At 38.4% G+C, this 15,203-nt stretch overlaps 1 protein-coding gene across 1 annotated transcript; it reads left to right on the forward strand.

Moving 5' to 3' along the window:
• The first annotated feature begins 5,861 nt into the window (after nt 1-5,861).
• On the forward strand, nt 5,862-14,907 carry trim69 (tripartite motif containing 69). The gene is made up of 6 exons (XM_027174734.2): nt 5,862-6,675; nt 9,335-9,430; nt 9,521-9,754; nt 11,026-11,048; nt 12,002-12,117; nt 12,432-14,907. The coding sequence occupies exons 1-6, from the start codon at nt 6,181-6,183 to the stop codon at nt 12,974-12,976; spliced, it is 1,509 nt and encodes a 502-aa protein (XP_027030535.1). The 5' UTR covers nt 5,862-6,180; the 3' UTR covers nt 12,977-14,907.
• Nucleotides 14,908-15,203: the final 296 nt, after the last annotated feature.

Genomic DNA, 15,203 nt, shown 5'->3' on the forward strand with positions numbered 1-15,203 from the left:
ACATTCAACACATTCAATACATTCAACATAACTATAAACTTATCATTGTGAAATTGATAACAAAAATATGAATAGCTGGTAGATTGCTGTGTTATTTGAAGGATAAAAACTTTGCAGTGTTCTGTTTTAGGAACATAGTAGGGTGTGATAGTATCTCTGCTTTATATTATGCCACATCTCACCACCCCACTGTTGATTAGTTTCCTATCGTAATCCTATTTCCACTAAACACTAAGTCATCATATTATTTTCTTACTTTTTTGGTATTTCTGTTGAGACACTGCACCAAGAGAAATTCCTAATACACCTTGTAATACCGTGATTCAGATGTTGACAGTATTTTTCTACAGTCTGTAAAATATCTGCAAATTAAAAAGGTCTGAGTGTCACTCTTAAGTTAGAAAAACCTTTATTTGCAGTCCAGAAAAGAAAAGTAATAGCTCTGTGACTGGGTTTGACCACAACACGATCCGTAAACGTCTCCTTGCTTGTGTAGTTTTGTTGTGGTTTCAAATGATTCCTCACCAATGGTCATTATGGAGTTAGTCACCGCAATGTCCAAAAAAAGCTGGTGTCTGCAAAAAAGCGTTTTAGCTACATAATCATTTTGCTGTTTTTTCTCATTGCATTGCATTATGTGTAACACACCTAGAAAACTAATTTGGTATACAATTAGTACTGTATACGTTATCTGTTCACTCTGAATAATGTTATGTTAAAAACAATACAACATCTATCATGTAATATGCTATGCTCAAAGCATTATTATAGGCTAAATGTATTTTACTGCAAAATATACTGTAGCATAGGACCTTGCACATACATCTGATTAAAGAAGGTTAGAGTCAAAACACCTGCACCATGGTATGATAGTCGTAATCACACCCTCAGGAGAGCAACCTGTAACCTTGAGCGAATGTGAAGAAAAACTAAATTAGAGGTTTTCAGAATTGTGTATAAGGACAGTGTGTCCAGCAATAGACAGGCTCTAAAAGTTCAGGGTTGAGCACCTGAGCAAACTCATAGAAAATAACCAGAACAATCCCAGGTTTTTATTTAACAAAGTGACTAGATTAACCAAAATTCTGAGATCTGAAAACACTATTCCATCACAGTTCAGTAGTGAGCACTTTATGAGATTCTTCACTGATAAAATTGAAAGTACCAGGAACAAAATAGTTGACGTTCAACCCCTTGACAGCACCTTGTGAGCCTCACCTAAAGCTCTACACTCACAACTACAGTGCTTTACAAGTACAGGACAGGAAGAGCTAAATAAACTTATTACTACAGCTGAAGCAACAACATGTGTGTTACATCTTATTCCAACTAAAATACTAAATTAAGTTACATAAAGCTGGTGAGCCTCTTCTTAATATTATTAACTCCTCATTAAAGTCACATTCCAAAATCCTTCAAGTTGGCAGTTATTAAGGCTCCTCATTAAGAAACCTAATTTAGATCCCAATGAACTATTAAATTACAGATCTATTCCAAACGTTTTGTTTATGTCTAAAATACTAGAAAAGGTTGTGTCTGTTCATATGTGCTCCATCTTACAGGAGAACAATACATTTGAAGCATTTCAGTCAGGTTCAGACTCCATCATAGCACAGAAACTGCACTTGTTGAAGTTACAAATGACTTGTTCTTAGTTTCGAATCAAGACTGCATGTCATTATTAGTTCTACTTGACCTTAGTGCTGCATTTGACACTGTAAATCACAACATTTCTTTGATCGCTTACAGAAATACACAGGAATTCAGGGACAGTCTTTAAATTTAGATTCTACCTGTCTGATTGATAATATTTTGTAGATTTAAATGGTGAATCCTCCAGTTTATTTGAGTTATTTATGGGGTCCCTCAAGGATCAGTCCTTGGAACTTTGCTTTTCTCAGTACACATGCTTCCTTAAGGGAACATCATTAGAAGGCATGGGATTAGATTCCATTGTTATGCTGACGATACCCAGTTATATATCTCATCAAAACTAGAAGAAATAGCTAAATTGTCTAAATTAACTATAGTAAGCTCGTTAAAGAGATAAAAGATTGGATGACCTGTAATTTTCTGTTGTTAAACCTGGGTTGTTAATCTTGGGTGTTACATTAGACAGCAACTTGTCTTTTAAATTTATACAGTATCACCCATATTACAAAAACAGCCTTCTTCCACCTTAGAAATATCGGCAAGCTGAGAAACATTCTCTGTATCTGATGCTGAGAAGCTAGTTCATGCATTCATGACCTCCAGACTGGACTATTGTAATGCATTACTGGGTGGTTGTCCTGCATCTTTAATAAACAGGCTACAGTTAGTCCAAAATGCAGCTGCTAGAGTTCTAACCAGGACAAGAAAATACAAACCCAATTCCAAAAAAGTTGGGACACTGTACAAATTGTGAATAAAAACAGAATGCAATGATGTGGAAGTTTCAAATTTCAATATTTTATTGAGAATACAACATAGATGACATATCAAATGTTTAACTGAGAAAATATATCATTTTAAGGGAAAAATAAGTTACTTATTAATTTCATGGCATCAAAACATCTCAAAAAAGTTGGGACAAGGCCATTTTTATGACTGTGTGGTATCCCCTCTTCTTTTTATAACAGTCTGATAATGTCTGGGGACTGAGGAGACAAGTTGCTCAAGTTTAGGAATAGGAATGTTGTCCCATTCTTGTCTAATACAGGCTTCTAGTTGCTCATCTAACTTAAGACTTCTTTGTCTCATCTTCCTCTTTATGATGCAGCAAATGTTTTCTATGGGTGAAAGATCTGGACTGCAGGCTGGCCATTTCAGTACCCGGATCCTTCTTCTACGCCGTGATGTTGTAATTGATGCAGTATGTGGTCCGGCATTGTCATATTGGAAAATGCAAGGTCTTCCCTGAAAGAGATGATGTCTAGATTGGAGCATATGTTGTTCTAGAACTTGGATATACCTTTCAGCATTGATGGTGCCCTTCCAGATGTGTAAGCTGCCCATGCCATATGCACTCATGCAACCCCATACCATCAGAGATGCAGGCTTCTGAACTGAGCGATGATAACAACTTGGGTTGTCCTTGTCCTCTTTAGTCCGGATGACATGGCGTCCCAGTTTTCCAAATTGTGTTCACCAACAATGTTTTCTGGAAGTATTCCTGAGCCCATGTTCTGATTTCCATTACAGTAGCATTCCTGTATGTGATGCAGTGCCGTCTAAGGGCCCAAAGATGACGGGCATCCAGTATGGTTTTATCCTCTTTGCAATTTTTCTCTGAGAAACTCCTTTCTGTTATTGCTCCACTATTTTCACCACTTTTTATACCCAATCATGTTTCAAATTGACCTAATAATTTGCAAATTGGTCCTCCAGCTGTTCCTTATATGTATATTTAACTTTTCCGGCCTCTTATTGCTACCTGTCCCAACTTTTTTGGAATGTGTAGCTCTCATGAAATCCAAAATGAGCAAATATTTGGCATTACATTTCAAAATGTCTCTTTCAACATTTGATATGTTATCTATATTCTATTGTGAATAAAATATAAGTTTGTGAGATTTGCAAATTATTGCATTAATGCTTGCTAATATTATGAACAGCTACGCTAATTCCTCTCCTCTGCTTCTCTCTTTCTACCCATCCTGATGCATCCAGAAATTGTACCAGCTCCGATTGTCTTCTGTGTAATGAAGATTTTGGACCTCCAATGAGGCCAACCCTGTGAGGATCTCGAGGCATCTAGAGATTTACCAGTTCCAGTTGGACCCTGCTTCATGAAGTATTACTAAGAGGAGATGCCAACTCCATGTGGTCTTTGAGGACAGACTGTCAGACTGTATATTTTCACACCTCCAGTGTCACCCAAATGAGGATGGGTTTCCCTTTGAGTCTGGTTCCTCTCATGGTTTCTTCCTTTACCATCCAAGGGAGTTTTTCCTTGCCACAGTCGCCTGAGTCACCACAGGCTTGCTCATTGGGGATAAATATAAATACATTTAAATATATATATAATATTAATCTTGAATTTTTATATTATATTAATCTATTTACTAACCTTTTGTATTATGTTTCTGTTCTATAAAGCTACTTTGAGAAAATGTCAATTGTAAAAAGCACCATATAAATAAATTTTAATTTGAAAATTTGAATTAATAACAGGGGGGCACGGTGGCTTAGTGGTTAGCATGTTTGCCTCACACCTCCAGGGTTGGGGGTTCGATTCCCGCCTCCGCCTTGTGTCTGTGGAGTTTGCATGTTCTCCCCGTGCCTCTGGGTTTTCCTACGGGCACTCCAGTTTCCTCCACCAGTCCAAAGACATGCATGGTAGGTTGATTCGCATTTCTGGAAAAATTATGATGATTGCGTGAGTGAATGAGAGAGTGTGTGTGCTCTGCAATGGGTTGGCACTCTGTCCAGGGTGTATCCTGCCTTGATGCCCGATGACGCCTGAGATAGGCACAGGCTCCCCGTGACCCAAGAAGTTTGGATAAGCGGTAGAAAATGAATGAATGAATGAATTAATTAATAACACACACAAAAAAACATTCACATTTGTTGTAATATAACTTGCAACAAATGTGAATGTTCTGAAAGTGTCCTGAGGATAGACTTCTGAAAAGTCTCCTTTCATAAATATTTAATACATTTCCCCTTACAGAAAGCTTCATCATATTATGCGCACATTATTTACAATTATATGTTTTATTTAGTAACATTTGTTTTGTTAATGAAAACATCATATTAAATTTAAATCACATTTACTTACACACATTTATTACATATTTTGACTTTGGGACATGGAAGCCAGAGCAAGAGGAATGAGCTGGACTTTTTTTTTATTGTGCTGTTGTGTGTTATGTTGTGAAAGGTTCATTGTATTATCTGCACTTGTGTATCTGCTGAGGAAGAACACAATTTGGCTGGTGTTTTATAGACAACACAGTTCCATGACTTATGTGTGAGGTTTACACTGAAGTAAATATTAATTACAGTAACTCTACAACCGGTGAGTTACTCTACATTTACAATTTTCTTTTACGATGAATGATGCTGTGTGTGAGTGTTGATTAGGTCATAGACATAAAAAATATCAGGAAACAAAAAGCAAGATAATTATAGCTTATCTTAACAATGCACTTGACGACAATGATGACAGCTTCACAAATGACAAAGCCAACTCTCTCTTTTTACACAGCATGACGGGAAATGTGTTTTGCATTATGCTGAGTACTAATCACTTTCTCTGCTGTAAGTATTGTGGAGGGTTAAAATGTTGGAGTGGGTGAAAGTAGGACACATGTGGCTTGATTTACTGGACTGTAGTGCTGACACATGCAGAGTCACTCCAGAGGGTTTTAAGAGATTTTATGAAGAATAACAGCAGGAGTAAACGCTGTGAACAGCACTTTGAACTCCTGGATCCATCTATCTGTAGTCAGTCAATTATAAACTTTTATACACTCTTAGATTAACTCTCACAGAGCACTGTATAGGGTTCTATGATTTGTGACTCTCTGAGTTCTCTTACCCCCTCTGGGGATCTGTGCTCAGGGAAAACCCTTAAAGGTCCTCAAAACAAATGTTTCAAAACAGAAACCCTTAACTTTTCAGACTGTGTCCTTTCCCCCTGTATTTTGGAGTATATGTTCTTTTTGATTTACTTGTTATTTGCTGTAGTACATTGTAATTTTGATGCATTTGTTTTATTTTGATGTTCATTTTATAGTTGTTGTTTTTTTTTAAGTTTTAAATAGTTTGGTTAACGTGCTGTTTTTAAACCTGCCTTATAATTAAACCTTGGCTTGTAAGGATGACGTCAAGAATTGAGAAAGCAAATTAAGTAAGAATGCGCACACACACAAACACACGCGTGCATACACACGAAACGCCCACCCGCCCACTCTTTTCCAGTCTCCCCCTTTTTCCTTTCTGACAGTCAACAGGAAGACTGCCGAGCTTGCCAAAAAGACAAGGGGGAGAGAGAGAGAGAGAGAGAGAGAGAGAGAGAGAGAGAGAGAGAGAGAGAGAGAGAGAGAGAGAGTACAAGAAACAATCTCCAAACTTCAGGTTGCTTCTCTCAGCAAGAACAAGACAAAAAGAGGCCAGAGACCTGCTGCATGTAAGAGGGAGACAAAAAACATCAAGAATTTGCAAGCAGGGATAAGAAACCCCAAAACCTCCCCGATGTCTAACAAGCGTCCCAAGCCGGAAAAAACAGAAAAGCCAAAAATGGCGCAACGACTGAGCCGCGATCTGACCTGCTCAATCTGCCTGGATTTATTTAAACAACCCGTGTCGCTCCCTTGCGATCACACGTTCTGCCAGTCCTGCATTACCAACTACTGGAGCGGCAGTGGATGCGTGCGCGCACCCGGCCAACCTGGCACGGGTACATCCGGCTCGTGCCCTCAATGCCGCAAAGTTTTCCCCGGTCAGAGTTACCGGCCCAACCGCATAGTGGCCAACATCGTTGAGAGCTACAGCCGGGAGATCGAGGAGGAGAGCGAGACCACCGCGAGCAGCACGCCGAGCTCCGCACCGCGTTGCGCGCGACACCGCGAGGAACTAAAGCTGTACTGCGAGGAGGAGCACGAGCTCGTGTGCCTCGTCTGTGCCGTATCTCAAGAGCATCGGTCTCACGTGCTGGTGTGTGTGGACGAGGCAGAGCAGAAATACAGGGTGAGGTGAAGCACCAAGAATTGTGCAGACCTAACACTAACAGAGTGTCAATTTTTGCAAGATAATTCACTTACTGAAGATGAATGAATGATAGCCGGTGGCTGTAGATTTAAGAACCTCACTGTACGCAGAAACAAAGCTTGCCATGGCAGGCCAAACAAGGAAGTGCTAGAAGAATTCAGCAATTTCCCTACAAGACTTACAAAACTTCAGCAGGTTTCCCTACAAGACTTCAGCAGTTTCTTACACCTATATGTTGTTAATGATGTCCTGAACAGCTGTTAAGTATCAGCATTCCACTAAATTTAGTATGATCTATAGTTTAATGTGATACATAGTGATTTGAACCATATGCACATTATCTTGACTTATATGACGCTGATCTGGCACGGAAACACAAGATAAAACTTGTCTTAAAGTATGCTTACAATGAGCTTCATAACTCATGTGTTGTAATAATGTGGCAGGATTGCAGACAGGATGTTACTACTTTATTGTTATTTATTTTGGCTGATACATAGCAGTATAAGACACACATTAATCAATTAATGTGACTATAAGTTGTTATAGTGCAAAATACAAGAAATTAAAAAACAGTGAGTAAAACTCTATTTTGCCAACTCTATCGATTTTCATGACTCTGAACAATACCCATACTCCAGTCGAGGACTCTGCTCCAAACAAAATGCAAGTGCACCTACAGCTCCAAATGTTCAGAATGTGAATAAGAAGAAGTCGATGCAGACGTGCCTGAGCATGTCACAGGTGATGCCATTGAGACTAGTGAGGTTCTGCCTAAAAAACAAATATAATCAGGTGATAATGTCTGTGTGCAAAGGCAAATACTTTCAAGTGGATAATACCAATGTGAACTGTAGGGAATGATTCAGAGTTAAATTAGGACAGAGTTGTATCATGCAATAGTACAGTAGATTGTTTTTGGGGTGGAGCGAGCTAGGGAGCCAAAAGATGGTTTTTTGCATGAACCTCTTTAAAAGGGTTCAGAAACACCACTAGCTATAGTTAGATACTTGTGGACAGAACACATTCAGGACTTTTAACCAAGTCCACATCTGAGTTTACATCTGAATGTTTATAGAGTTTACAGAACGTGTGGGTGGTAATTGTAATCCTCCCAGAGAAGCCAAATTTCCTTGTTTTTTCCATTTTTCAGCTGTTCTACATCATGATTCATTATTACATTCCTATCCCATTAATCTAGCCCTTGTCTTAAAATGATATAATAATATAAATTCAACATTTATGCTAAAATATTGTTTATCTTAGGCATGACAAATATAAAGATGAAATTATGGAAACAGAGTTGCAAAAGATCTTCCCATGTCTGGGATCTCAGGATTACATTGATCAAGATAAATGTTGCAGAACCATTTATAAGTGTAATTGGGTTTATCAAATGCCTAGTGCTGAGTTACTCTACTCTACTAGTGGCCAGATGATCTGGAGACTAGTAGTAAAGAAAGGGACCATAAGAAAACGCTGAGGTGAGGCTGGCACTGTACATTTACTACAAGTCAAATCTAGGACTGCAGGAACAGTGGAATATAACTCTGAATCTAGAAGGAGCATTTATCCTAAAACCCTTGATAAGAGCTTGTGATTTAGGAACAAAAAATATAAATATAATACAGTACTAGTTTCTGTTAGCATGGGCCTCAGGTTACACACTGAATTCCTTGGCATCACAAGTTCATTTTTCAGTGCATTTGTCAGCACAAGTTTATTTGCTCATTAGTCAGATCATTGATCATTGTATGTAGTGTTTGTATTTTATACACAAGACTACAATAAATTGTCTTCTTCGAAATATGTGGCTGGAAAAAAAAAACGTTTAGATCAAGCTCTGTCATGGGTTTTTGTGTCAGTAATATTGGTGCTGGAAGAGCAGATAATGGAAGAGTTGGAAAGAAGTATTTTCAAAGCCGTTTTGTTTAGTTTAACCATCAGTTTTAAATTTTATTGTTGACATCAGAACACATGTACACGCTGTGACAATCAAATCCAGACTCCTATCCGAAATTGGCAGGATAGATTGAGAATGAAAAAAGAGCTAAAACCAAACAGAACACAGATCTAAGGACAAGATCAAATCAGTTCTCTGTCCAAGGGAATTCATTATAGAAGGTTCTTTTGTCAAGTGTTTCCCCTTTAGAATGGGTTTCAAACTAGAACCTTTAATTAGAACCTAATAAAGAAAACTGGAAGAACCAGTATAAATCTCAGAGTTACTACTAGAAGACAACATAATAGACTAAAAACTTCACTACCCCTTTTGCACTGTGGTTCCCATGGTACTAAGTGCTGCCCTGTTCCTGCTCATGTTTTGTGGCCAGTGGTTTGTTATCTGATTGTGTCCACCTACTCTGTGGTACTGATTAGTTTTATGTTCGATATCACATTGTGTCCTGGTATCATTTCCAGTTTTATGAATGTAAATTTGAGTCTTATCTTTCTTTAAGATATGTTTTTTATGTTGTTATCATATGAAAGATTTTGCAAGCATGCTAGACCAACAGAATGGTACATAAACCTGAGTAGAGTAACAAGACACTAGGCTGCAAGTATCATGTGTGACCATGTATTGAGAAATACCAGAATTAAATTTTTTGGTATATGCAATATTTTTGTGTTTTATCAGAAGTCACTGAGCAGCTCGGCCACGGCACTTCAGGCAGAACTGAACACGGCACTGGAGTGCGAGAGAGAGACTGAGGATGAGGTGAAGAAACTGAAGGTAATATAAGGGTTTAAGAATGAATAAATATACCACAAACTGAAATTTTCATACATTATTATGGATAATAACTGCACTGTTTTGTTGCAGGAACACACTGCAGACCTCAAGCAGCGTATTGAGGCTCAGTTTAGTGACCTCCACCAGTTCTTATATCAGGAGGAGAAACTGCTGCAGGTGAAGCTGAAGACAGAGGAGCGTCGGGAGCTGATCCGCCTGGATGAGCACAAAGCATTGCTGTGTGTGGAGATATCACGACTACGGCGTGCTCTCTCTGAGATCGAGGAAAAACTGAGAGAGCACGATCCATACACACTGCTGAAGGTCTGCTTCCATAAAAAACACTCAATACATAGTGTTGGCCACTGTGATGAATAATGAGAACAATTCTAGTGTTGCTAATTTTCAGGGTTAATTATTTCTGTCATTTAGTGATACTAATTGTTACCAATCACACTGCTTTAGATTTTAAAGTTTAAAGTGAAAACAACAAAAAGTATGTTAGTTAGGTTCAGTTCAGTTGGGTTGCGATCCGGTGAATGTGAAGTCCATATCACATGGTTTACATCATTTTCATTTGCGTCAAACCAGTGAGCTTTTCTGCCATGTAGATATCCTAGAAGAGACCATGACCATCGGAATAGAAATGCTTCATTATAGGATAAAGGAGATCTGTCAGGAGAACTTTGTTTCGATTGTCAGTGTCCCTTCTTTAGTGAGACCTGAAAAATGCCAGCAGAACAAAAATACCTGTTTTGCCTTAAGTTTGTAACCCATTTGTGTATTGGTTGAGAGTAACATAGAATTGCACTAAAGATAAAATGAAATGAAAAATTGTTTTATATAGCTCCGAATCTGACCTGTATGGCTTGACCTGTATGGGTTGACCCTTTTTTGTTTACCAACTTTTGTTTTTCATTCATTGGTTCATGTATATTTAACCCTACATATTGGTTACTGTAGTTATATGCTGCATGTTAAGTAACTGAATAATAAACTAGGATGGTTAAATAGCAGAAAATCAAGCATGGACTTTAGTTGTTAACTCATGATTCCACCTGTTTTTCATTTCCCACAAACCTTTTTCTTGTGTAGTTCTTTGCCAAGTCTTTTGTTTATGCAGATGTTGGTTTTTCTGAGGCTAGACCTAGGTCCTTGGTTTTTCCCTACTTTTGTCCTGTTTGTTCATTCAGATCTCTCTTTGATTGTGTTCACATCTTCTTCTGAGCCTGGCTTTAGACTGTGAAGTTGGTATACGCCCAAGTAGAGCATTTGGGCCACATTGCTGTCCTGAGTCATCCGTGTTACAAAAATACTTCTCTAGTTCGCACAGATTATTGAAACAGAATGCGTGCTTATAGGCCTGAGGGACAGAAAGGGAAGAGATGCTTTGTAAGGAAAAAGCAGGAATTAATTAAATGAGGTCACTCTGTCCTGATGGAGGAGATAAAACTTTGTAGCCAAGTGCAGCTTGACAGGGGGATTTCCAGAAAAGGCCAAAGAAGGGGTGGAGAGTCGGAGTGAACTGATCTCATATGGAAAGACCTTAACCTGTTCCCCACTAATCAGTGCTTTTATTTCCCTTTTCCTTACAGAACATAAAGACTCTCCTTCAAAGGTGAGAGAAAAATCCAGGGACAGATTTGTATTGTTTTATTTGTTTTGAAATTTCCAAATAAAAATTAAATCATACTCCTTGTACATACTTATAACAGATGGTTAAACCAAGTTCCCTTAAAAAAAAAACCTTCTGAAACTGGAAAGCCAGTTTCAAGGTTCTGGGTAGAGCCCTATGTGTTTACCTATCCTAAAGAGTTCCAAGTAGAACCTCTTTAGAATGCTAAAAACCTCAGATGTACAAGAATTTTTTTTCTAAGCATGCATTTTTTTTATATACTTTAAATATAATAATTTTACAGTGGGTCTGAAATATTTCATTTTGATTCCTCTTCACACTGTACGTTTTATGTGTAACATATGTATTTATAACAAATATCTGCATAATTGCTATGGGACATCACTGAATCCATTAAAATATGAAAGTTATATGGCATAACTGTGTCTCTACCCAACTTGTTGTCGAAAGCATTAGTTAGAGAAGCAACCAATAGAACAAGGATTGATCTGAGGAGCTTGGTGAGGTCTACAGCTGGGGTAAGCTGTTCATAGTGGAACCATCGCCTGGAAGGGGGATGAGCTGTAGAAATGTCTAGTTAGAGTTTGTCAGATCGCAGGTTGGACATTCGTAAAACAGTTTTTGTTGTCTGGTGAACCTAAATCTGAACTTTTTGGGCTTACCTAAAAGTGTTACTGGTTGGCGAATCCCAACACTGCTAACTCTCAGAAACCCATCCCCACAGTAAAAGAATAGTGGTGGTAGCATCATGTAACCCCCATCATGTTACCTCTTGGTTGCATCTCTGACTAAAACTGGCTTTACCCACTGTAGACCACTGTATCTGTGTCTATCGAACAGTCCATCTGTAATTTTTTTTTATCTGTCACTGTCTTATGTCTGTTGGCCTTGCTGTATCTGATGCTTACATGATTTTATTACCTACTCTGTCTCAGGCAGCCACACAAGTTTGAGAAAGCGTCGCTGACACCACCACAGCTGTGTGAGGGTCGGTTTGCTGGGCCGCTCCAGTACCGTGTCTGGAAATCTCTTAAAGGAAGCCTCTATCCAGGTTGTCTAGTCTCTGGTGTGATTTTATTGCCTGATAAAATTTTAAGCCAGACAGTCATTTTTTCAGTATATAATTTCAATGAAACAGCTTAGCATTTTGTTCTTTTGTCCTTTCTGTAAAAAAAGTAATGTATAGAATGTATAGAAATTTTTAGAAAATTCTTTAAGGATTCTTGAGATGGTTCTAGCTTTAAAAAGAGTTTTCACAAGGAATGTTTTCTCATTGGAAAGTTGTTTGTAGGGTTCTAAACCTTTAGCATGCAAGATGGAATGTTTTTTTAATGATTATTTTTTCGCTTTAATAATTGTGTGCAGTGCCTTCAGCCATTACGTTCAACTCAAGCACAGCGAACCCTTGGCTGAGTGTGACCCCATCACTCACCTGTGTGCGCTACCAGACCTTCAACAGCTCTGCACGTGACAACCCCCAGCGCTTCGATGCTGCTCTGTCACTACTTGGCAGTCAAGGCTTCACCCATGGATGCCACTACTGGGAAATTGAGGTGTCAAGCAGCGCTGTGTGGACGGTGGGCGTGGCACGAGAATCTGTCGCCAGGAAAGGTGTGATCAAAGCGCTGCCAACCAACGGGTTCTGGACTGTCTCTCTCTCCTATGGTGTGCAATATATGGCAGGGACATGGCCTCCCACTGTCCTGTCCTTGCATGAGCAGTTGGAGCGTATTGGCGTGTACCTGGACTATAAGAGAGGCCTTGTTTCATTCTACAATGCTGAGAGCATGACGCACCTCTACACTTTCCACGACACCTTTAACGAGACGCTCTATCCTTACTTCAACCTCGGCTTTCTAGATAAAGTGCACGAGAATGAGCCACTTAAAGTGTTCATGCCCAAAATCTGAGCCCGGACACTAAAATGAGTGCAGTGCAGAGTTCATTACCAAAGGATGTTTGATTGCATCAGTTATCAAATCATGCATTCTTCTCAGTGTGATATTATTCAGCAATCCATTGTTTAGTGGTTTCTTACTTTAACTGAAGCTTTCTGTTCACTTCTTATTTTCTTATTAGTCATTTTATTAAATGGGCTAAATGACTTGTACTTGTTCTATCACCTGGAGATTGCACATTTAAATCCCGATGAAGTCACAGCCACACGTGTGTGGACGACAGAGGAAAAAAGTGTCCTTGCTCTTAGACATACTTTCTCTGTTCTGTCAGTCAAAGAAACACTAGAAATCATGGGCATCTGTAAGCTCATGCATGCAGATGTTAACACTTCATGCAGATGAAGTCAGCTGCATGTTATGAAAACATGCAGCTGACTTCATGTATCTACAGCTAGAGGAAGCACCTGATCACCTTTACTCGTCCTGGTTTGTATTTGTTGTGAGATAAATTAGATGTGTGCAGTTGACTAAGACGAAATTATGGAGAAAATTCTGGGGAATCTTCAGGCACCTTTATTGCTGATTTGTCTACCTCTATAACAAAATCCACAAGAACATGAAAACTGGAAGGAAACACGAAATCTGAGTGGAGACTAAATGTAAGGGAAAAACTGAAGTTGTGAGTGTAGACAATAAGGTATTGGTCCAAGATTTTTACTAAAGGCATTTCTTTATTTTGTCATGACTAATTATTATATTGGAAAAATTTTTTTTCCAGATGCCACAGGAAATGGTGTCTCTAAATGACAATGCCCTTAGACCTCATAGTAGACCAGGCTGGACCTGGTGTAGATATGGATCTTTACAGTAAGCATTTATGCATGAGGAATCTGGATTATACACTATATAAGGTCAAATGTTTGTGGACACCTGACCATGAGACATGTATATACCTCTTCCACAACAACCTTGGTATAATCTGAGCTCACAGGGGCATTGTTATGCTGGAACAGGCTTGGGCCACCTAGTTCCAGTGAAGGAAATTCTAAAACATTGTGTTCTTCTAACTTTGTGGCAACAAAGAACCACATATGGGTGTGATGGTCATGTGTCCACACACAATTGGCCAAAGAGTAAGTAAGTCTAAATTCAGATGCAGTTTATCTGAGCCTTAAGTTGTTTAAAGATGCTTTAAATGTTTGTATATGGACATTTTATATGTTCATAAAATGTAAATCCTTTAAATGTTTATCATTTAGATCTGTATAGCGTATAGTGTTCTAAATGTAATATACATAATACACATAACATTGGGGTATACTGGTATACCAATATATAATGGCTATGCATTAGTAATGTATTTTTTTTTTTTTTGTAAATATCTGATGTTTTAAATGATAAGCCAGTGAATCTGTCCAGAGTTATTCACTCTGGAGAGTTTTTATGTATTAAAAAATGAAAAGGTTGCAGATGCAGTTGACTTAAATCAAGAGATGTATCCCAAAGAACTGTGATCTCATGTAATAACCTCACATCTTTATTAAAAGTTATGAAAGCATCAGAGTGTTTCATGATATCCTTTAATCAGAGATGAATAAATGTGTCAGCATATCTTAATAAATTGATATTAGATTTTATTGTCCTTTTACACTCGTGTATTTAAGAGAATAGCGCATGCTCAGTACTACCACTAGGGGGCGGAAACAGCTCGATTGAGGCACCATGGCCCTTTACCCTGAAAATAATGGCATGTTAATGTTTGACCACCACGTGTTTCAGTGCTCTTTAGCATAGATTTTGAACCTATGTTTTAAATGTTGAAGACCTTTCTTCCAAATGATATTCTCTCAGTTGCTTTGGAGATGGTAGTAGAAAGCTCTGCATAACAAACAAAGTGCTGTAAATTCTTCCTTAAGTGGACAAATAAATTGGGATATGATGAGTATGTGTAAATCTTAAGCTATGATTTATATGATTTCAAACCGCATCCAACCATTCAGCAAACCCTTATTTATTCTAGAAGAGACCTAGCCCACCAGTCAGTAAGGTGCATTTTGCAATGATTTGGGGATCATCATAATAAAATAAGATAGTAGACAGATACACTGGCAAGATTACGCTAGACCTTACAAATATTTTTAGGTTATATAAATAAAAAAGCATCACATATGGTTAAGGTGTTGGGCTACCAATCAGAAGGTTGTGAGTTCGATCCCAGGTCCACCAAGCTGCCATTGCT

This window comes from Tachysurus fulvidraco, chromosome 20 (assembly GCF_022655615.1).
Source record: "Tachysurus fulvidraco isolate hzauxx_2018 chromosome 20, HZAU_PFXX_2.0, whole genome shotgun sequence".
NCBI lineage: Eukaryota > Metazoa > Chordata > Actinopteri > Siluriformes > Bagridae > Tachysurus > Tachysurus fulvidraco.